Source organism: Boleophthalmus pectinirostris, unplaced genomic scaffold, assembly GCF_026225935.1.
Source record: "Boleophthalmus pectinirostris isolate CB_2022bp ecotype Guang Dong unplaced genomic scaffold, ASM2622593v1 HiC_scaffold_14, whole genome shotgun sequence".
Taxonomy (NCBI): domain Eukaryota; kingdom Metazoa; phylum Chordata; class Actinopteri; order Gobiiformes; family Gobiidae; genus Boleophthalmus; species Boleophthalmus pectinirostris.
The window spans coordinates 29,554,398-29,578,563 of NW_026571047.1; the positions used below are offsets into that span (position 1 = coordinate 29,554,398).

Sequence of the window (24,166 nt, forward strand, 5' to 3'; positions counted from 1 at the left end):
TTTTTTGGCCCTCAGAATTGACCCATCAATTAAAAATGTACTTTTTATTGCAAGTTTTTTGATAAAGTCTAATATTTAACATTAAGTGTGTGATTTTAAAGAGCTTATCCTAAATAAAGACTGATGGCTCATTCTAACGTGTTAAACATGCATTTATTTCAATTATTCACTGTACTGAGCACCAGTCTACGGCCCTCGATCAGCCCTCTGCTTCGTCTGTGTTTAGAAATGTGGCCGTTGATGAAAAAAGTCTGGACACCCCTGATTTAGTGATTTGGAGTGAGATGGAGAGTTTGTTAAACTTGTTCTGTTCTGTTGTTTATGTTATAGTTTATCTGAAGAACTGTTCATATGTGACGTTAACAGTCTGTTGTTCTCTCTTCTATTGTTTTACTAGAACTTCAAGATGAAATGTCTGTTCCTGGTCTCTGATTTTATAAAATAAATTTCCCCCGAATGTGTATATGTTTTTTTCTTCTTCATTATGCATTTTTTGGCTGGTGCGACTTATACTCTGAGTGATTTATAGTCTGAAAAATACGGTATGCAAAGTTGACTCTTGTGAGCTTTTAAGTCACGTTATAATGTTATTACCTCCTCAAAAACAAACCTGGAGTTGTGTTTTGTTTCATTCACTAATGTCTGAGTAATTATTATTAGTCTGTCTAAATCTCCAAAGCTGAAAATGCTCTGTTCCCCCTTGTGATGTCATGTAGTAATAGTTTTCAGGTTAACAGCTCCATTTACCTTCAATTGAGTGGAGATTGGCCATTCCAGGGCTGAAATTATCCAAATGATTCAAGTAAAGGTGTATGGAGTTTAAAAACTGTGGTTTAAAATGAAACAAAACACAACTCCAGGTCTGTTTGTGATGAGGAAACATCTAAAACATTTTACCATAGATCACAAAACACTCTAATATGGTCCGTTTAAGAACCATAATTATCTCACAAACAAAATCTCCAGTCTTATTCTGTATAAAAACTGTTAATCTTTAGTTTCGATGTGTACAAAACAAGTCCTGAAATTCTCGTATTAGATGAAGCAGGAGATGAAGCAGCGGGGAGTGGCTGGGCTGAACTATTTGGGGAAAACAACAATTTATCTGACAAACACTACAATTAGACACGTGATTTACGTTTTAATAAAGAAAGACTGAAACCTGAACTGACAGGCTGATACAGGAGTCACATTTCAGAACACGTCAGTACAGAGATAGCAGTTTTTATGGCGAATAAGACTGGAGATTTTGTTGTTTGTGGTGGAATTGTGGAAGAGGAGGAGGGGGAGAGGGTTTTAAGGGGTACGGCATTAATCGCAATCAAATCAAAACTGCCATCAGCAAATCGCAAAGGCTGCAGTTTTTGAAGCACCATAATTTTCACCACAAACAACAAAATATCCGGTCTTACTCTGCATAAAAAACGGTTAACCCTGCACAAAAATGTTCTGAAATACAATTCTTGTACAGGAGAATTGACAAAAAGTACTAATACAAGTTCGAAATCTGAATTTTGAAATGAATCCTAGTATTCAAAGGACCTAAATTACACAAAATCGGAGTGAGCTTTAAGCCTTGTTATAATCTTGTTGTCATCAGAAACAGACCTGGAGTTGTGTTTTGTTTCATTCACACTTTTTGAGTAACTCTTGAGCAACATCACCAAAGCAAAATACTCTGTTCCACCTTGTGATTAGGAAAAAAATATTAAAATATCAATACATCGTATCGTTTAGTGTGATGATACAGTATCGATATCGTTTGCTGATGCATCGCCAAGAGTATTTTTTGGTATATTTTACTAAATAATTTTGTTACAGCGCTACAGTTTTGTTGCTTGTTCAGTGGAAGGAAACACATTTGTGCGACACATTTGACATTTTCACGGTTTTGATGATTAAAACGTTTGTGTTTCATATGAACTTTCAAGAAGTGGTTTAAGAAAGAAAACACTAAAATGTTGCTGCAGGTGTTCCAATCAGTGAGAGCAGGTCTTGGAAAAAGGATCAAAACTTTAAACACGACGGAATCCAGGCACGCCAAAGAAGTAAAAGTCACACGAGGAAAAATATAGTTAAAAGGCTTTTATTTGAATGGCCAGAGCCAACATGTTTCAACCAAACTGGTCTTCATCAGGGCTTAGTTAAAAACAGGGTACGACCTTTAAGTAAAACACACCAACCAATAGTAGAGACTGGAGTTGATTAGAGGCAGACAGAGCAGGTGCCTTGGTTTAACAAAGACTTTTAGTATCAGAGCCATGATTTAGATTTTATTTTTTATTGAACCATATCGAATCAATCTGAAATATAATCATACCGAATCAAAAGTGCACTGTATCGAGATCAAGTATCATGGCCTGTGTATTGAGGTATGCATCGTATCAGAGAGATGTAACGATATCCAAATCTCTCAGTATTATTATCGCGATATTCATCTCACGTTACGATATTTATTGCGATATTTTGGAGAGGCTGATATAAATTGTAGATAGGACACTTTTTTTGCTTTTAAAATACTTTGACAAGATTTTGGTGTGAATTATTTCTGTCATAATCCCAAGAATTCAAGGAAAAAACATATTACAGTGATCCCTCGCTATATCGCGCTTCACCTATCGCGACCTCGCTGCTTCGCGGAATTTTTTACAGTGCTTTATTTTTTACAGTGAATCCTGATTGGCTTAGGGGCGTTACTGTTGTCTAGAAGTGAAAAAGGTTTATATTTGGTTTTTTCATTACACCCATGCCAACAGTTTTCGTTTCTGTACATTCTGCCAAATTTACGTTCGCAATTTTTCTCCGTGACAAAACCCACAATGTCAAAGAAACGTTCTGTGACTGCCGCCAAAGAGGCCGCGGAAGATGCTAACTATTGCAGAAAAAGTTAAACTTCTGGACATGCTGAAGGAAGGTAAAAGCTATGCGGCTGTAGGGCGCCATTACAGAATAAATGAATCTTCGGTTCGTTACATAAAGAAGGAGGAAAATAATATAAGGACGACAGCAGCAATAAGCTTTAACAAGGATGCAAAAAGAGTTGTGACAGTCCGCAACAAGGCCATCGTAAGGATGGAATCTGCTTTAGCTTTGTGGATTAATGACTGCAGGAAAAATAGCATTACACTGGATACCAACGTTATCTGTACGTTATCTGTTTCCTACCTTGTATTCATTACTATATAAAAATATTGTTTTACAACACCGTTCTTTAAACTATTATAGTTATTTGTAAGAAAACGTTAATATTTCTATTTCTTTAACACATGTTGGGCCTGAAAAGAGGTTTTATTTTTTGTTTCATTCTGCAGTTCAGTATTGCATTGTAAAATCACAGTAAAAAATAAAGCTGACTACTTCGCGGATTTCACCTATTGCGGGTTATTTTTGGAACGTATCCCCCGCGATAAACGAGGGTTCACTGTACTTCATGTTGTCAGCGCTGAAATGAATCATGGGATATGTAGTTCCCGATGAAACAATGCATTTAAGCAGAGAAACTTGGAATTCGATATACTGTGACAGCCACGATATTATTGTGAGACTTTTGGCGATACAATATCACGATATTTCGGTTATCGTTACATCCCTATCGTATCGGCAACTTCTTAATGATAAAGAGCTCTAATTGTGATGTCATGAAGCAGTAGTTTTCAAGCTACTTTTTACCTTAAATTCCAGAGCTGAAATTATTAAAACGATTGTATATTCTTTTACAATTTTAGAAGCACACAGTCTAAATATGCAGGGTTTGTGTGTTAAACATGAGTGAAAGAAACAAAACAACTCCAGATCTGTTTGTGATGAGGAAACAACATTATAACAGATCAGAAAATGGAGTAAATATGGCTGCATTAAAACAAAACGAGAGGGTGTAATGGAGTAGGAGGGTCTCTACTCACTGGTAAAAATCTGCCTTCTTCACGGCCTCCTCGCAGCGTTTCAAAGTGCTGCTGTGCTGGTTCTGAAGAGACTGGAGATCAGCCATGGCCTTCATGCACTGCAGCTTCAGACGCTCGTAATCGTGGCCCGTTTTGGAGTTTGGTCTGAAGAAAACAAAACAAAACATTACATAACCGCAAAAAATGAAATGTGCACATAAATTGTCTGTGTCCAGTCATTAATTCAAGCTCGAGCTGCAAAGTTTACTGCAAGAAAAAACTGAATTTGAGTTGAGGCTCTGTGCACACAGTGTTGGGAAGGTGACTTTTAAAATGTATTCCCCTACAGATTACAGATTACATACCCCTAAATGTAGTTTGTAACGTAATCCATTAAATTACTTAAAGTGAGTAACGTAATCTCAATACTTTCGGATTACTTGATTTGCTGTAGAAAAGCAAAGACTACGATTTTCACATGAGATGTTTTGTCTGCTAAAAGACAGCGACATGGTTTAGTCCTGTTTTAGTCCTGGTTTAGTCCTGGGTTTAGTCCTGGGTTTAGACCTGGGTTTAGACCTGGTTTTCTGGGTTTAAGTCCTGGTTTAGTCCTGGGTTTAGTCCTGGGTTTAGTCCTGGGTTTAGACCTGGGTTTAGACCTGGGTTTAGTCCTGGGTTTAGTCCTGGGTTTAGTCCTGGGTTTAGACCTGGGTTTAGACCTGGGTTTAGACCTGGGTTTAGTCCTGGTTTAGTCCTGGGTTTAGTCCTGGGTTTAGTCCTGGGTTTAGTCCTGGGTTTAGTCCTGGGTTTAGACCTGGGTTTAGTCCTGGGTTTAGTCCTAGGGTTAGGGTTTAGTCCTGGGTTTGGTCCTGGGTTTGGTCCTGGGTTTGGTCCTGGGTTTGGTCCTGGGTTTGGTCCTGGGTTTGGTTCCGGGTTTGGTTCCGGGTTTGGTTCCGGGTTTGGTTCCGGGTTTGGTTCCGGGTTTAGTCCTGGGTTTAGTACTGGGTTTAGTACTGGGTTTAGTCCTGGTTTAGTCCGGGTTTAGTCCTGGGTTTAGTCCTGGGTTTAGACCTGGGTTTAGACCTGGGTTTAGACCTGGTTTAGACCTGGTTTGGGGGGGGGGATTTAGCCCAAAATGTGAAAACAGGAAAATACCACGTGTAATCCATTTATTTCAACAAAGTAACTGTAATCCAATTACCACTCACTGAAACAGTAACTGTAACTGAATACAGTTACTCATAACTTGTACTCTGATTACGTAACTCCGGTACATGTAATCTGTTACTCCCCAACACTGTTTGCACAATAGCGCCAGACAACCTCACTGTTAGCAACACTACTTCCCGTCCAATTTTATCTCTGAGGTTTTTGCAGAGTCATGCTAAAATAAATAAATATTTAAAGATAAGGCAGTGAACAGGATTGGCTGGATGTCACTGTCAACGTGTTAAAAAGTACACAAATAAAATTTTCTTTGTGTTTTGGTGATTTTTAAGCATTTACTAACCATCTGCATTTTACCTGAACAAATGGCAATTACTGTTACTATAAATCACTGTTGGCAGGGATCAGACTTGTCAAAAATAGGGACACCTGGGACATTTCTTGAATAAAACTGGGACAAATCAGTGGTTTTGTATAAATCTACTGGGACAGGGGACACGGAGCTCAAAACTGGGACTGTCCCGGGTAAATAGGGACATCTGAACAGAATTCTATGGAAGAAAATATACATCTGTTACTAAAATGTCAAACTTTTTATAGCCACAGTTTAACTATAGCTCACAGAACTCCACTACGCCTGAGGAACAGCAGGCGAATCTTCAGATTTTAGAAACATGACATTAGACATTAGAAACATCAGACTAACACTGAGACCTTTTCTATGATGTATCTCTACTGGACAAATGAGATCAACATCACAAAAAGCTGTTCTATTACACACCGTATTTTATCCCTACTTCATAGAACCATAGTTACTTTTATGACTCTCCTTTTACCGTCACTCAAAAGGTGAGTATTTTGTGGTGGTTGGATTTAATTTCAATAGAATACAAAACTATAAAAAAAACAACTGATCTCAAAAATGGATCAGTTTTGACAGCTTTCACGTCGCGTTACCTGCAGTCGTCGAAGGTGGTCCCCGGCGAGGACAGGGCCAGCCGTTTGCGTAGTTCGTCTCGCTCTCTCGTCACCTGTCGTAGCTGGAACAGGACGGTCTCCATCTTCTCGCTGACCACCAGGGGGCCCTCCAGGAGCGCGGGCGGCGGAGACGAGGCTGGGGCCGGGGTACCTGCAGCAGTCAGCATGTCAACGGGGCATAGGGCAGTGCGGACGTACACCTGTTTGTATGTACGGAGATGTTAGAGCTTGGGCTGGAAAGTTCTACTACAGTGTGGCAATAAACAGATGAATCTCCATGGAGACATCACCAGCCCAAGTTACAGGTCAGATCTGTGAAAAGGCAACCCTAGTAAAAATATGAATATCAATAATACCAATATACCGCATCGTTTAATGTGATGATACAGTATCGATATTGTGGGCTGCTGTATCGATATATCACCAAGAGTATTTTTTGGTACATTTTACTAAAATATTATGTTACAGTGATACAGTTTTGTTGTTTGTGTAGTGGAAGGAAACTCAATTATGCAACTCATTTGACATTTTCACTGTTTTGATGATTAAAATGTTTGCATTTCATACAAACTTTGCACAAGACAGTGGTTTAACAAACACTTTTAGTATCACAGACATGATTTAGCCTTTATTTTTATTGAACTGTATCGAATCGATTTGAAATATATCGTATCGAAAGTGAACTGTATTTATATATGTATCGTGGACTATGTATCGCATCAGCAATTTCTTAATGATCCCCAGCCCTAAGTGTGAATGCATGTTTTCAACTTTTTTTTTTTTTTTTCCCCAATTAAAATTTGATAAAATAAAGGCAAGGCAAGGCAAGTTTATTTGTACAGCACAATTCGTACACAAAGTAATTCAAAGTGCTTTACAGAATAAGAAATACATTAAAATCATAATAAAAACAAATCAAAACATAAATAATCATGAAGATTAAAATTTTTTAAAAAGAAGAATAAAGAGAGAAGAGTGCGGAATGAAAACCTTTCAGTTATATGCACAGTTAAACAGAAATGTTTTGAGTCTGGATTTAAACAGCGTCACAGAAGAGTCTGTCTCACATGTTCAGACTGTTCCAGGTTTTAGCTGCATGAACCTGAAACTCTGACTCCCCTTGTTTAGTCGTGACTCTGGGCACCAGCAGGAGTTGGTCCCTGAGCTCCTCAGAGTGTGAGATGGTTCATATGACACTAACATGTCACAGATGGACTTTGGTGCTCGGCCATGGAGACACTTGTACAAGCAGAGCTGCTTTAAAGTCTCTGAGGCACAGGAGCCAGTGCAGAGACCTGAGACCAGGACTTATGTGCTCGTACTTCCTAGTTCGAGTCAGGACCCGAGCTGCAGCGTTCTGGATGTTCTGCAGCGTCTCACAGCTCGTTTGGAGAGACCAGTGAGCAGAACATTACAGTATCTAATCTACTGGAGACAAACACATGGATAAGTTTCTCCAAGTCTGATTTAGACAGTAAACCTTTGATTTTCGCTATGTTTTTTAGATGGTAAAAGGCTGCAGATGTTATTGAAGCTAAATAGATGTTTAATGCCAGACTGTGTAACATTACAGGCAAACCAATAACATCTTCATAGAGACAAGCAGGAGACAGACCAGAAAAGTTACACAGTGCACCTTTAAGCCTCCGATTTAACTTAATATGACTTGATGTCCCTTATGTTCCCCTGTGTGATTGAAAGGGGCTAAGCTGTTTTTGTTTAGGTTTTAAAAATGTAAAATCTTTACCATTTGGTACAGTCCAAAATGTCATGTAACCACATTAAATCTTTTCAAATAACTAATTTAAACTTGCCTATTTCACTGTCAAAGTTAAAAATAAATGTCTAAATGTCTCAGCGCAGAGAAATAATAATTTAGCTGACAAAATTAAGTATATTTAATGAAGTTGCGTCCGTTTTGAAAGTAGAGATTAGGTGCTCCAAGAAAGGTAACAAACACATTTTTTAGAAAGTAGCAACCATTTATTGACTTTTTTGAAAGAGTCTAAGCCAACCCTACCCCCCACCATAACCCCCCCTTTATGTTATCTTTTTATTTATTTTTTTATTTTTTTATGTATTTATGCATTTATGTATTTTGTTCCTATTATTATTTATAAATATTTATTATTTATTTATTTACATTTTTTTATTATTATTCTATTTTTTGTTATTCATAAAAGCAGCAGTATATTTATTACCTTTCTATCATTATACTGTATGACACTACTCATATTTCTTGAGTGATTTGTTTTTTTGTTAGTTACGTTTTTTAAGTTATGTTTTATCTGCATAAAAATTAAAAAAAAAGTGTGTGTACATGTGTTGTTTCAATGACATATCTCTATCTGTTTACACATGAATAAAAACATATGAAACCGAAAAATAAGTTTGGATTAATTATATACATTTTGTTTTGCTGTAAAAGTACATATAAGCGTACCATTAAAAGACCAGAGAATATTGATAAATCCTTAACCTACATCTTGTTTTAAAAAGGTAGGAATTCTTGCTTATAACTATCAAAAATGCAAAATGAAGTAATCATCAGATGTCAGTAGTAAACTTAAAGCCTGTGTAGCTCATGTGTGGAGTAGCATGTCTAAATCCCCCTGTATAATCACTAGCATGTGGTCTGCTCTGTTCTGGGACGGACTAACTCTATTTTAACACCAGTAAGAGTTCAAAACAAGAAGGTGCTTTGTTTTGGTTCTGGGTAGAAAATAGAAAAGTCTTTGTAAACACGTGTTAGTGGGGGGTGATACCAATTTTGTATTAAAACACACTGAAACTCCTCTATAAAAGAATTTTATCTTGAAATATACAGGTTTTCATTCATTTCAGCCCAGTGTGAACCGATTTAAAAATGCTACCTGATTTTTTTAGTCTTCAAAATGTGAAAAAAATAACAGAACTAATTCATTTTAAATAATTCGCAGTGGTCCAAAGTTGTTCCTCACTTCCTCACCTCATGCATTCAGAGCAGCCTCCACGGTAATACTAACCGCAACTAGTATGCCAACCGTGCACTTTCTGATCAGATGCAGGCAGCAGTATGATTTTGTTCGACTACATTGGGAAAAATCAGAAAGTGCAGATAAACTAAAATAGAAACAATATATATTTCAAAAACTGTTTAAAATTTGATTTAAAAATCTGATGAAAATTTAAGCAGTTATTTTTGTTTATCGATCTTATTACTGTTTACACGAGAACACTTGCGGGTGAAAACATCAAAATATTTTATCAGAAGTGTCTTTTGTTTAGACGGTGACAGCGTTTTTGGGGTTTAAAAACACAAAAATCTGAAACTACCCTCCAGAGTGAAACTACGCTCCTCCGTAGTGTTTCCGTCTACACTGCCCAAGACGCAAAACTCTGGTCAGATCTGCTCACGTCGCGTACATGTTTACGTCACCACCGAGCGTCACCACCTGGCCGCCTGGCATGTAAACAGAATCGAATTCCACACACTTTTGCGTCACCGTATGCACGCAAACTTCCTCCTGAAAACACTTATCTAAACGCGAAATAAAAAGTGAAGACGCGACGCCACTTTTGCGTCTTCTGTTCAGACCGTCATCATACAAACGTGGCCTCATTCAGTGTTTATTTGTTGATATGTTCATGTATCACTAACACCTGTGACTCTGGAGAGACTCACCTAAACTGCTGAGGGAGCTGCTGCTTTCAGAGTCTGACGGCATCGTGGACAGAACGCTGTACGTGGAGCCTGGAAGGGAAAAGAAAAAAAAAAGAAACTTAAAGCTTAGATTTAACAAAATTCATATAACATTTTTTTTGAAAAACCCAAGTTGGCAGAATTTGAATTGCTAAAATGGTTTGTTGAAGGGTTAAATGTGCAAAATGCAGCTTTTCTAATGTAGGGTCGGCCAACCGCTTGACTCCATGTCTTAGCTTTGCCTTAAAATGTTCCACAGTATGGCATTAAACACAAATCTACCTAAAGTTTACTTAATTCTTCTGGAGAAATTCTTCTGGAAAATCTGGCACTTTTACTATGAGAGGCACCCTTCCACAGATCTGACTTGCAACTCGGTCTTGTGGTGCCATCTTGTCTCCATGGAAATAGATAAGTTTAATGCCGCAATGTGGAAAATTCAGGCTAAAGCAATAACTCTCCATTGAGGTCAATAATTACAGTCTACAGTCTACAGTTACAGCCTAATACTGTTTAAAGGTGCACTGTGTAACTTTTCTGGAAGAGGATCCGCCACACCATCTGCTGGTCTTAATTGAGGTTATTGCTTTGCCAGGAATGTTCCACAGCATGGCATTAAACTTACCCTTATGGAGACAAGATTATGGCAAATTTGCAGGTTTATTTAGATATTTTCAAATAAAAAAATAAAATAAAATAAAATGCAAGAAAGATATATGTGATACAATACTGAAGAACAATCCAGGTAAAGCTGTGACATAACAGAGACAAACACCAGAAAAGTTACACGGTGCAACTTTAACTTACACCTCAAACTCTTAAAAAACAGTTAAATCTGTACTTTCCCCTCCATGTTGCTGTGAATTCAAAGCCCAAACTTGCTGCATAAAGTATAAAAGCTGTTTTTTTTTCTTCTTCACAGGCCCAAATGAAAGGGCCGAGGCTCTGTATTCAGTGGATCATTACCCACACTGTGCCCTCAGCCCAAACCGGGGAAGTCCCATCTCTTTGTCCCAGAAACCAAGTCTTTTCACTGGAAGAAACTTAAACTCAGGCCTTGATCTTCCACACAACCACCTGACGACAGCGGACGGGAAAATGATGGGAAATACCTACAGCCAAAAGTTTGAATCGGTTTGAGCTTGTGACACAACTGGGACAAATAAGAAGAAAGGAAGAAAGAAAGAGCAGGTCTCATGGAAGATGTTACAAGCCCAAGGGTGGACTTCAAAATGGAAAATAACAAAACTTTTTGACTGGGAAAATATCAATGGATTTTAAAGTTCTTTGTGAACCTTGGCAATATTTGAGCAAGGGGTGGGCGAAATCTCGATATTTTAAATATATCGAGATATTTTTTAAACTCAATATGGATTCTGACATATCATATATATCCAGTGTAGGGGAGTAACAGATTACATGTACCGGAGTTACATAATCAGAGTACAAATTATGAGTAACTGTATTCAGTTACAGTTACTGTTTCAGTGAGTGGTAATTGGATTACAGTTACTTTGTTGAAATAAATGGATTACATGGCGGTATTGTCCCGTCAGGACTAAACCACGTCTAAACTAGGACTAAAACCATGTCTAAACCAGGACTAAACCAGGTCTAAACTAGGACTAAAACCATGTCTAAACCAGGACTAAACCAGGTCTAAACTAGGACTAAAACCATGTCTAAACCAGGTCTAAACAATATGACACTAACAGTATGTGAACATAATTAAAATAAGTTTTAAATCTCGTCTGAAGACCCACTTTTATTCTCTGGCTTTTAACACCGCGTGAGTTGTGTGGTCCTCTGTGTCTTTTATTTATTTTTATGTGTTTTTATTGGTTTTACTGATTTAATTTATTTATTGGTTTATTTATTTCTATTCTATGATATAGTTTTATTTTTATTTTACTGGTTTTATATTATTTTACTAGTTTTATTACTTTAAGACTAGTATTATTTTAGTAATTTACTTTATCATCTTATTGTTGTTATTTTTTATGTATTTGTGCAGCACTTTGGAAACAGTTTGTTTGTGAAATGTGCTATATAAATAAAGTGGATTGGATTGGATTGGATTGGATTGGAATTTAAGACAGCAATGATCTCGTATAAAAATCTTTTCTCTATCAATAATATTTTTTAATTTGGTTAAGGAAAGACTGGACTTTTTATTTTCTTTTAGCAGATAAAACATCTCATGTTCAGGTCTCTCATTTTGCTGCTTGTGTCTCATTCACTCCTCACTACCGCCGTGAACACCGAAAGTTGGTGCTAGTGAAAAGCTTCTAGCACCACGAAACTTTTCCACCATTTACAGACAAGAACATCAGCAGCACATCCTTTGTCACAAAGAGAACACTCATATTCCACAGAGTCGTGTCCTTTAGTCCGAAAGAAGCTGAACCGCATCAGCAGCACAAGGAGCACGCCGTTTTTTGCAAATTAGCTGTGCGCTTTTAAGTTTCATTTTTCTTAAACGTAAAACACATGTGCGCAAAACTGAATTAAACACATTATAATCTCAAATGGGCTGATGTGGCTCTAGAGTCGTTTTAAATGTTGTTAAGTTTAGTAATGTAAAGTTGATTTATGCAGAAGATTTTAATTAATAATCTGTTGCAGTGTCACTTGTACAATAGTGTTTGGAATCGTTGGGTTTGATCTGCAGTGGATTGTGGGATTAAACCTCAGAGCTCCTCACTGCTGGATAATAACATGGATCTGTTAAAAACATCCTGAGCTTCTTCTGCTGAAGGAGCTCATGGTTCTGGTTATGGTCTGGATAACAGAATTAATGCAAAGATCAGCTTGAGTTGAGATGTTTTATTTATAAATGAAAAGAAGGAAATATGTATAATTTCTTTTATTTTACAGTTAAATTATTATTTATGTAATATGAGATTTTTTGTCATCTTAAATGTGGCAGAAGCACTTTGTTCCTACATGAACTGCCGACCTCTTGCACTTAAATAAAAAAAGACATTCACGGAATTTGGCATATTTGTTTTTGCAGTTTTCAAATTAATTGTTTGAGTAGGCGATTACTAGAAAACAAAATAAAAATAAAATCAGCGCAGCCCTATTCGTTACACAATTGATTCTTTGATTTTGTTGGAAAAAAAAAAAGGTACCCAAGGCCTCTCATCAGCTCCCTCTCCTCTTCCTCTTCATTTAACGGCCCTAAATCAATCCCTGGTCCAGCAGAGTTCCCACAAACTTCGTCACAGTGCAGGTCTGATTAAAGTTTACTACAGACAGTGAAAATGTCCCGGTGTTTTTTCCATAGCAACAGTCGTATAAAGAGATGTGCCTCTATAGATCAGACACTGCTTTGTCTCTGAGGTTTAGGTTTCCAGGGACTGTGTTTCTGTGGGTCCCTCTTCACTGTGCAGTAAAGTCATGTGATCTCAAAAAACATCAGGGAAAATTCAAATAATCGATAAATATGAGGCATTTGGCATTTAAAGGTGAACGATGGAACTTTTGGTGGAGGCTCTGGTTCCTGTTTGTCTCCACTGAGATATTATTGCTTCACCTCGAATGTTCAAGAGTATGGCATTAAATACATCCACCTTGCATTTATTTTATTTTTATTTTATTATTATTTATTTTAAAAAATTTTCATATATACTTTTTTTTTCATTTTAATTTGTTTATTAATTTGTATTTTATTTTACTTAATTTTTTATTTTTTATATTAAATTTATTATTTTGATTTTAGTTTTATTTTTTATTTTAATATAATTTTTTATTATTTTAATTTTAATTTAATTAATTAATTAATTTATTTGTTTTGTTATTTTGTTTTATTTTATTTATTCATGGGGTGTTTTATTGCTCAAAATACCTTTAAAAAAAACAACCAGCATTCTTTTTGTGAGCGTTTGCCTTCCACACATCTGACCTTCAACTTGGCCAAGTGGCGTCATTTGCTCGTTTCCATGGAAATAGATCAGTTTAATGCCATTGTGCGGAACATTCCAGGCAGAGCAGTAACATTTCCATGGAAACAAGCAAATGCCAGATCCTCCACCAGAACACTTTCTTCAAAAAAAAAGGTGAACCATGCTACTTTTCTGTAACCTGCTTGTGATATCTCCATGAAGATGCATGTACTGTACCTGGAATATTCCACAGTATGGCATTAAACTCGTCTTGTGTATTCAGTAACAATAGGTGTTTGAATGCATGTTTTTTTAGCAAATAAAACTTGCTTTCATACCTCGAGTTGGCTACCCTCTCCACATATCTGCCCTGAAACTTATCTCCACGGAGTCAGATAAGTTCAATGTCACACTGTGGAACATTTCAGGCCAAGCATTGACATCTCCATGGGGACGAGAAGTTGCCATACGTGCCACCATTAAAGTTACATAATGCACTGTACACTCGCTGTAACATTCACATCAGTGTTATATCTGTGGTCTCGTCTTCCATTTTAAATCAATTTCCAAGCGCAGGACAAGCAGAAAACGTGATATTAACCTCGTGCCACTGAACGGTTCTCGTCAATACAGATCCATCTTCACCGTTATGGTAAATATTGACTCTATAATGGAGCATGTGAAAGCTTTTACACACTGTACTGACCCAGTCCCAGGTCATTCATATACTCACTACTTATACATCCCGTCTGTGTAGCTATGGCGACGCCAAATACTGTAATCAGGGCGGTTTGTTTGTAACTTATTACCAGATAAAATAACACTTAAAGGTACATTGTGTAACTTTTCTGCTGGAGGGTCAGTCAAATGCTTTTCTTCATGGAAATGTTGTCTGGAATGTTTCACAGTATGGCAATAAACCTTTCTATCGTCATGCAGACCAAACCAGACCAAGTTACAGGTCAGATCTGTGGAGAAGCGACCCCGCTCACAGTCAGAATGCCTATTTATCTAGGTATTTTTGAGCTGTAAACCCACCTGTAATTGAATAAATGTAAGGTAGAGCTGTTTAATGTCACATTGTGGAATAGGAATGTGCAAAAATATTGAAATATCGATATATCTTATCGTTTAACGTAATATTACAGTATTGATATCATGGGCTGCTGTATTGATATATCACCAAGAGGATTTTTTGGTATATTTTACTCTATTATATTGTTACAGTGCTACAGTTTTGTGGTTGGTTTGGTGGAAGGAAATTTGTTGGCGCCACCTAGTGCCTCTGCTCAATTTCATTTCGCTCCAGCGACTAGTTCAGGAATCAAAATACACTAGATGATTTGCAAGAACCGCACACCGGCCAATCAGAGAAGAGCTGAACCAACCCAAGTTGTGATAGCAGACTGCATACGCTATTCTCCTGTGGACTTCCTTTGTCAAATACAAACTTCGCATTTTTTTGCACCTTTAAATTTGCAAGTTAATCTCGCAGAAACGACAATGATCGCTGACAGACATGTTCACTCTCTGCTTTGTTTGCTGTTGAGCCGACAATTACTTGGACACTACTGAGCGCATTACATACGTCACGACCAAATAGCAGCGACTGGTTAAATAAAAAAAATACCCGCCTACCATCGAGTGAATGAATCCTAATGCTGCGAGGTCAGACGGTTTCCACAAAGTGAAACCAGTTGATGAATCAGGCTACATTTTCACTGTTTTGATGATTAAAATGTTTGTGTTTCATGTTAACTTTGTACAAGAACTGGTTTAACAAAGACTTTCAGCATCACAGACATGATTTAGCCTTTAATTTTTATTGAACTGCACGAAATAGATTTGAAATATATCGTATCAAACTATGTATCGCATCTGCAACTTCTTAATGATACCCAGCCCTACTGTGGAACATTCCAAGCAGAGCAATAACACATCCAGAGAAACAAGCAGGTAACAGACCCCCAACCAAGAAGTTACACAGTGCACCTTTAAATTACAGCATAAAAAAATACACCCAAGCTTCCATATGTGTCCTGCAAATAATCAAATCCACAAAGAGCCAATGTTATGAGCCATTCTCCTTCACAGAGCTCAAAAACACCAAAACAGACTCAACTGTACAGTCAAAACAACACAGGGCGAACAGCTGTCGTCTTTACGCAGCAGACTCTGGCCAAACAGCACATTTTCACAGCGCAGCATTAAACTAATCTCCACATGTTGCATTTATTCAAGTACAAGTGTTTTACTGTTTTTCAATTTTCATTCCGCACTCTTCTCTCTCATTTAATGCCTCTCTTTCTCTTTTAATTTTATGATGATTATTTATGTTTTGATTTGTTTGTATTGTGATTTTAATGCATTTCTTATTCTATAACTTTGAATTACTTTTTGTACGAACTGTGCTAAACAAATTAACTTGACTATAGCGGTGTAACGATATCGAAGTCTCACGATAAGAAATCATCACAGTATGAACCTCACAGTATATATTTATTGTGATATCGTGGGAAAGCTGCCGATTAGGAATGCAACAATATCCAAGTCTCTCAGTACGATATTTTCACGATATAATTTTTATTGCGATATTTTGTTGAGGCTAACAAACCTGTGAATATGCGACTTTTTCCTCTTAAAATGCCTTGACAAGACTTAATCCAAAGAACTATGTTTACACTGAAACGAATCACCGTATCGGACATGTCGTTTCTTTGTCCCCAATCCTTCCCTATCCACACAACTTTGAGCACATTTGTTCACGTTTTCACAGAAACGAAACTTAAAACCGCATGGCTCATTTGCATAAACTGAGCGCTCAAAAAACAGCTCGCTCTTTGTGCGCTGATGCGGTTCAGCTTCTGTCGGACTAAAGGACACGATTGGTGACATGAGTGGAATATGAGTGTTCTTTCTGTGACAGAGGGGTGTTCTGCTGATGGTGAGTCTGTTCTGTGTTTCTATCGCGTTGGAGATGGTTCATGTTAAACTTTTCAGAGATTATACGTCTGCAGGTCGTACGCACAGAGCAGCGGCAGAGCACAGTGATACAAAAGAGAGAAAATAGTGCCAAGAGATTATGAGGTCTGACTTTTTTGAGGACAAAGGTTTTGTGATGCAAATGTATCACTCTTTTGAACACATATTGTTTTGAGAAGAAAAACGCTTTATTTTAATGTCCCCAGCCAACTTGCCAGACTACTTTCGTCAGCACCGAAACCGGCCAGGATCTCGGTTCACCAAACGCTGTCGCGGGTAAGTCAGTGTGGATGCATGACACTGCTGACAGGGATGCCACACAGATTCATGTCAAAAAACCCAAACTGTCCCTTTAAAAGTGCTTAGAACTGTTATTTCTTCATGTAGTCCGCGCTGAAATCAAGTAACGGATCATGGTCTATGTAGTTCCCTGTCTTTTTTTTAGCTATTGCTGCACCATAACTCTTAATTTAAGCAAACAGACTTGTAATTCGATACATTTTGACGGTCCACGATATTATTGTGAGACTTAACGATACGATATCACGATATTTTGGTTATCGTTACATCCCTACTGCTCAAAAATACTATGAAAAGCATGCATGAGTGAGCTGTCCTTTCCAAAGATCTGACCTGTAACTTGGCCTGGAGGCATTGCAAGCTCGTCTCTATAGAAAATAGATACGTTAAATGCCAAACTGTGGGACATTCTAGACAAAACAGTAACATCTCCATGAAGACAACCAGGTTGAAGACGTTCCTTTAAAATCTACCATGGAAATACGATAATTTTCAACCCGTACGATTTTTTTTTTCTCTCGGATCACGTGTGTGGCCATGTGCATGACTCAGCTGTTTGATTATAATATCTAACACATCACCATCGTCTGTTCTATGCAAATACAGTCTGGTCTTTTAGCCATTATGTAAGATGCAGCTTTAAATATAACAACAGCAGCCGTTGTTGTCAAAAGGCCATAATTAGACACAATTATAGTCGATTCAGGAGGGCAATAAATTATCTACATAAACTATAATTTTCAACATAATCATGACCAAAAAGATAATGATGATGATAGTCAAAATACAGGAAAAGAGCAGCTAGAAAAAGTAAAAATAAAACTTATCTGAAAAATATCTGAACCATAACGAAGACACTTGAAGGTGCATTGTGTAATTTTTCTCGTGAAGTGTTTTTCCATGGAGACATAACCATTTTGTCTTGATTATTATTTCACAAAACGGAAATAAACTTGGTAATCACAATTGAGACAGGTTAATGGTCAGATCTATGGAGAAGCAAGCCTGCACATGGTAAGAGTTTAGGTATTTTTGAGCTATAAAACACCTGTAATTGAACAAACGCAATCTTTAAGAGACATGTTTAATGCCCTACTGTGGAACATTCCAGGCAAAGAAATCACATCTGCATGGAGACAAGCAAGGAGCGGACCGTTCACTGTAGAAGTTACGTAGTGCACCTTTAAAAACACATTTTAGCACATTTCTGATCACAAAAATATTACTGTTATTGGGAGACTCTAAAGATGATTAATTCTTGTCCATATGTCTTTTTAACACCACAGTTTTTTCTGATCTGATGTTGTTTCCTTGTCACAAACAGATCTGGAGTTGTGTTTTGTTTCATTCACACATGTTTAACACACAAACCCTGCAGATTTAGGCTGAGTTGTTCTCTCAAACAGAAAACACTCCTGCACCTTGTGATGTCATGTACAGGAAGTGCTTCACTGTGTTTTAAACTCCATGCACCTTCACCAGAATCATTTGGACAATTTAAACCTTGGAATTACCAATCTCTACTGAACTAAGACCCCATCCACACTAGTATGTATTTGAGTTGTTTTCATTGTAGATGCAGTGTTCGAAAACGGCTCCAGAGACGGAACGATCTGGTGTTGCCAGCTCCCACGAATTCACCTGAGTACAGATCTGATCCGGCACTGTGTGGACGCCTGAAAACGCTGATACTCTGATGTAGGTCTGTGCACCGCGAAGTAATTCACCGCCAAAACGTTAGAGGCTAGAATATTTGTCCATTCATATATACGGTCTGTGTGTACGACCTGCAGACGTGTAATCTCTGAAAAGTTTAACATGAACCGTCTCCAACGCGACAGAAACACAGAACAGACTCACCATCAGCAGAACACCCCTCTGTCACAGAAAGAACACTCATATTCCACTGAGACATGTCCTTTAGTTCGACAGAAGCTGAACCGCATCAGCGCACAATAGCGAGCTGTTATTTGAGCGCTCAGTTTATGCAAATGAGCCGTGCGGTTTTAAGTTTCATTTCTGTAAAACGTAAACAAATATGCTCAAAGCTGTGTGGACAGGGAAGGATTGCGGACACAGAAACGACGTGTCTGGACGCAGATCGTTTCCGATACGGTGATACGATGATACGGTGATTCATTTCAGTGTAAATGAAGACTTATACTGAGTTCTTCTCTCAAACTGAAAACGCTCCTTCCTTGTGATGTCATGTGGTCATACAGGAAGTGCTCCACTGTGTTTTCAAACTCCATGCACCTTCACCAGAATCGTTTGGATGATTTCAGCCTTGGAATTACCCACCTCTGCTGAACTAAAAGTAAAATGCAGCTGTTAAAAACTACCACTTCATGACATCAAAAGGTGGAACAGAGCATTTTGAGACTAATAATAAACTCAAACATGTGTGAATGAAACAAAACACAACCCCGGATGTGTTTTTGATGACGTAACAACATTATAAACACGGATTAAAGGTCATAAGAGTCAATTTTGCGTAATATAGGACCAATAAAGAGCTGTTTGTTTACACCTTCTGTGCACTTTCTATTTGTGACTGAATGCTGCGAGTGTTGAATGATCTTATGAAAAAACAGTGTCTTTAGTGCAGAAATGCCTTGTGTATCCAGCCTCCATTGAGCTTAAACTGCGCTTTGTTTCGTGTTGACATGGCACCAAACCACATGAAGCCACAGCCGCACCCGCCCTGGGGCAAGTACACAGCGCTGCCGTCACCGCTTTGTTCCCTTACGCAAAAGAAGAGGAGGTTTAACAATGAGAGTGTCTGACGGTAACCCTGTGACCAAGAACACAACACGAGAACAAGAACGGCTTTCAGATCGCTGGGAAAGAAAACACAACAAGTGCACGACCGATTCACATTTTGAGGTGTCCAGGAACCAAAAAAAGTTACAAAATGCAGCTTTATGACGGAGTTAAAACAGAAATAACTGCACTTACTAAATCCAGTTGTTTTTGTACTAAAGTTGCCTCTAATAAAGCTGCACCTGGTAACATTTCTGGGCACGCTCGTTGCCATGGAGAGGTTATTGCATTAGAATGGAAAGTTCCAAATTATAGCAAAGTATGGCATTAAATTTATCCCTGCAACCAAGAATACAACAGGTAAAGCTTTCAAAACACACCGAGTTAAAGCTACACTACGTAACTTTTCGGTGCATGCTTGTCGCCATGGAGAGGTCATTGCAAGGTCTCCCGAATGATCCAAAGTGCGGCATTAAACTTAACCCTGCAGCCAAAAACATCTTTCTATCACTGGGAAAAAAAATACACCAAGTTAAAGCTGCACTACGTAACTTTTCTAGGCATGCTTGTTGCCATGGAGAGGTTACTGCAATGTCTCTAGAATGTTCTAAAGTATGGCATTAAATTTAACCCTGTAACCAAAGAATGCAACAAGTAAAGCTTTCAGATCACACCAAGTTAAAGCTACACGATGTAACTTTTCTAGGCGTGCTTGTCGCCATGGAGCGGTTACTGAAATGTCTCTAGAATGTTCCAAAATATGGCATTAAACTTAACTCTGAGGCCAAGAACACATGAAAACTGCTCTCTATCGCAGGGAAAAAACACACCAAGTTAAAGCTTCACCATGTAACTTTTCGGGGCATGTTTGTCGCCATGGAGCGGTTAATGCAATGTCTCTAGAATGTTCCAAAGTGTGACATTAAACCTAACCCTGCAGCCAAGAAATGTTTTCTATCACTGGGAAAAAAACGCACCAGATTAAAGCCGCACTATGTAACTTTTCTAGGCATGCTTGTTGCCATGGAGCGGTTAATGCAATGTCTCTAGAATGTTCCAAAGTATGGCATTAAAAACAACCTTGCAGCCAAGAACAGACCGAGAACTGCTTTCTATCACTATTCTTTCTATGTCTTTCAAAAACACACCAAGTTAAAGCTGCACTATGTAACTTTGCTGGGCACTCTCGTTGCCATGGAGAAGTTAACGCTGTGTCCAAAGTGTGGCATTAAATTTAACCCTGCAACCAAGAATACAACAAGTACAGCTTTCAAATCTCTGGGAAGAACACACCAAGTTAAAGCTGCACTGTGTAACTTTTCGGTGCATGCTTGTTGCCATGGAGTGGTTATTGCAGTGTCTTTAGAATGTTCCAAAGTACGGCATTAAACTTAACCCTGAGGCCAAGAACACAAGAAGAACTGCTTTCTATCACAGGGAAAAAAAAAAACATACCAAGTTAAAGCTGCACTATGTAACTTTTCTGGGCATGCTTGTTGCCATGGAGAGATTATAGCAAGGTTTCCAGAATGATCCAAAGTACGGCATTAAATTTAACCCTGCAAGCACGAATGCAACAAGTAAAGGTTTCAAATCACTGGGAAAAAAAAAAAAAAATGCAATATGTAACTACATGCTTGTTGCCATGGAGCGGTTTTTCCAATGTCTCTAGAATGTTCCAAAGTACGGCATTAAACTTAACCCTGCAGCCAAGAACTGCTTTCTATCACACACCAAGTTAAAGCTGGACTATGTAACTTTGCTTTGCACGCTTGACGTTCGGTCTCCGTCAACTTTATAGAAAGTTTAATGCCGCACTGTGAAACCTTCCAGACACAGCAACAACAGCGATCTGCATGGAGAAAAGAATTTTGACGGATCCCGCACCAGAAAAGTTACACAATGCGCCTTTAAGCTCTCATTTATTCAAGTCCAGATTTAATTGGACGATTGCTATTTACAGAAGTCTAGTGATTAATTACACATCTCTATGACGCAAAAAAAACTCAACAGAACTGGGTTAGGCATGTTTTGTTTTTGCAGATCGCACTGTACCTGCCAAAACTTTCTAAATATTAAAGCTGCATTGTGCAACTTTGCCAGAGGGGGGTACACTGTCTGCTTGTTGCCATGGAGATGTTATTGCTTTGTCTAAATGCTCCACCGTACGGTAATAAATTCGGAGAAGCAATTGACGCAACCGGGCCAAGTTACAGGTCAGATCTGTGAAGAGGCAAACCCATTCACATAAAAAAAAAAAAAAAAAAAAAGCTAAATTCGAGGTATTTTTGGAGCAATGCAAAACATCTGTAATAAAATAAATGCTTACGATAGATTACTTTTAATGCCATACTGTGGAACATTCCAGGCAAAGCAATAACATCTCCATGGAGACAAGCAGGAAACGTATTCGTCAAGAAAAACGAGAAAGGTATAAAAATTAAATCCAAATTCAAAATGAGAAAATACTGTTTAAAAGCTCAGGCTCAAGATGTCATAAAAATGTTTAAAATAAATAAAATACAATACAAAATAAAATGCAAAAAAATAAACAAAATAAAAAATAATCATGTAAAATAAAATAAAAAAAATAAAAATAAAGAAATCTGTAACAGCATCTGATATTAAAAAAATAAATAAAAAATGTACTGATATGCAATTCAAAAGCAGACAATTTGCACATGGTCCTACAAAAATGTGAAGTTATCCTCCAATATCTGCTAAACCAACATATTTATCTGTAATAAATGAGCGTGGATATTGTGGAGTGGGCATTACTGTATGGAGGTAATGGATGATTATGTGTGCGGCCGCTCCATTGTTCAGGATGAGTTAGCTCTTGGCTCTCTCTCTCTCTCTCTCTCTCGCTCTTTGACCGTGTGGAGGAGCTGACGAAGCCCTTTAGATTTGAGCTGAACTGGAGCTTTGGGTTCGGCTCTGCTCCAGTGGAGGAACCAGTCTGCCCACTTTACAAAGTACAACTACGCATCAAGGGATTCTACACTAAACTACTGCTATTACTGCCACAGCTGTGAATACTACTACTGCTGCTGCTGCTACTAATACTACTGTTAATACTACTGCTACTGCTACTACTACTATCATTGTTATTGCAAATGCTACTGCTACTATTGCTTTGACTCTTTGACTCAAGAGGTGGAAGGGGGTCGGCAATACTGACAAAAAATAATATATATATTTTTTGTATTTTCATATATTCACATATCATGAAAAGATTGGCGTCCACAAATGTTGTTTCTGTGTAAGCAATCAAAGCCTTCCCTATCCACAACAGTAACGCGAAACCGAGTGGAGCGCTGTGTCTGAAGTTGCAGCAGCCAATTTCGAGCCGAGGAAGATGGCAAGCGTGAAAACATTCTTTCTTCTTGCTATGCTGTTTCTCGTTTGTCTCTGGTTTGTTTAAACTGTTTTCTGCAATAGCGTCACATGACCGACGTCACGAACCCAGAGAATCAGGAAGGTGCAAGTCACAGTGACGTGGTCCAATAAGGACACAACTAGAGCTCCTACGTCAGCATATCAGCGTTTTCAGGCGTCCACACAGTGCCGGATCAGATCTGTACTCAGATGAATTCGTGGGAGCTGGCGGCACCAGATCGTTCTGTTTCTGGAGCTGTTTTCTATCAGATTAGTGTGAACGAACACTGCATCCACAACGAAAACGACTTGAATACATACTAGTGTGGACGGGGCCTTAAAGGTATAAATTCATAATATTGCAATGGTCGTTTGGACAATATGCAGAATTTGCATTATCAATATCATATTGTGACACTAAAAATATCCAATTATTTGCCATATTGGTCTAGCTCTAATGCAGTTTTGAATATGCACATTGCACAATTAAGTATAACTTAAAGAGTAAGAAGGCAACATGAATAACCCATCTGAGTAGAAACTTCAGTCCAGAGATTAGGGTCCGACTGATATGCATTTTTGTGGCTGATATGATACAGATAAAATGGGAGCTGGAGCTGCCGATAGCCGATATAAAAGCCGATATATTTAGTGATGTAAAAATTCACTATAAATCTTCAAGTGATTATAAAACTTAGGTCTGGCTCTGCTGTATTTAAAATTGGGTTTGTTTAGGCAACATTTATTATTATTCTTCCTCTTTACAGACATATTTAAAAACAGTAGGTAGGCCTAATGGCATTTTTGCAAGACATTCTAGCCAGAAAAGAAAGTAAAAACTACTGCTATTAGTCTTTTGCGGTAAATGCCTGCATGCCGTGGTAATTAATCATATGCGTTAATGCCAATCATTCACACCTCTATTCACAGCTCATTTACATATCAATGCAAGTCCAGTAACTTCTGTACAGCCGCTGCAGTCACTTTACACTAGGCCATGTCAGAGAAAAAAGGCTGTTTAAGTGTGGAAGCTACAGCAGCTAAGCACTAACCAATGAGAAAGAACCAAAAGTAGCTTCAAAAACCAACACATTTGCAACACTCTCCGCTCACACAGGCTCCTCTCAGATCACAAGTCTGCACTAATG

The 24,166-nt window shown here is 38.1% G+C and overlaps 1 protein-coding gene across 2 annotated transcripts in view; it reads right to left on the bottom strand.

Moving 5' to 3' along the window:
- LOC110163243 (disks large homolog 5-like) overlaps nucleotides 1–24,166 on the bottom strand; it is a 117,175-nt gene that overhangs the window by 82,007 nt on the left and 11,002 nt on the right. The window contains exons 2-4 of one of the 2 annotated variants that reach the window (XM_055150044.1): nucleotides 9,691–9,759; nucleotides 6,006–6,162; nucleotides 3,903–4,046 (exon numbers count right to left, since the gene is read on the bottom strand). In XM_055150044.1, coding sequence (XP_055006019.1) covers nucleotides 3,903–4,046; nucleotides 6,006–6,162; nucleotides 9,691–9,759 — 370 coding nt within the window. Of the gene's footprint in view, nucleotides 1–3,902; nucleotides 4,047–6,005; nucleotides 6,178–9,690; nucleotides 9,760–24,166 lie in introns of both variants that reach the window. The other variant, XM_055150043.1, reaches the window with a different exon arrangement.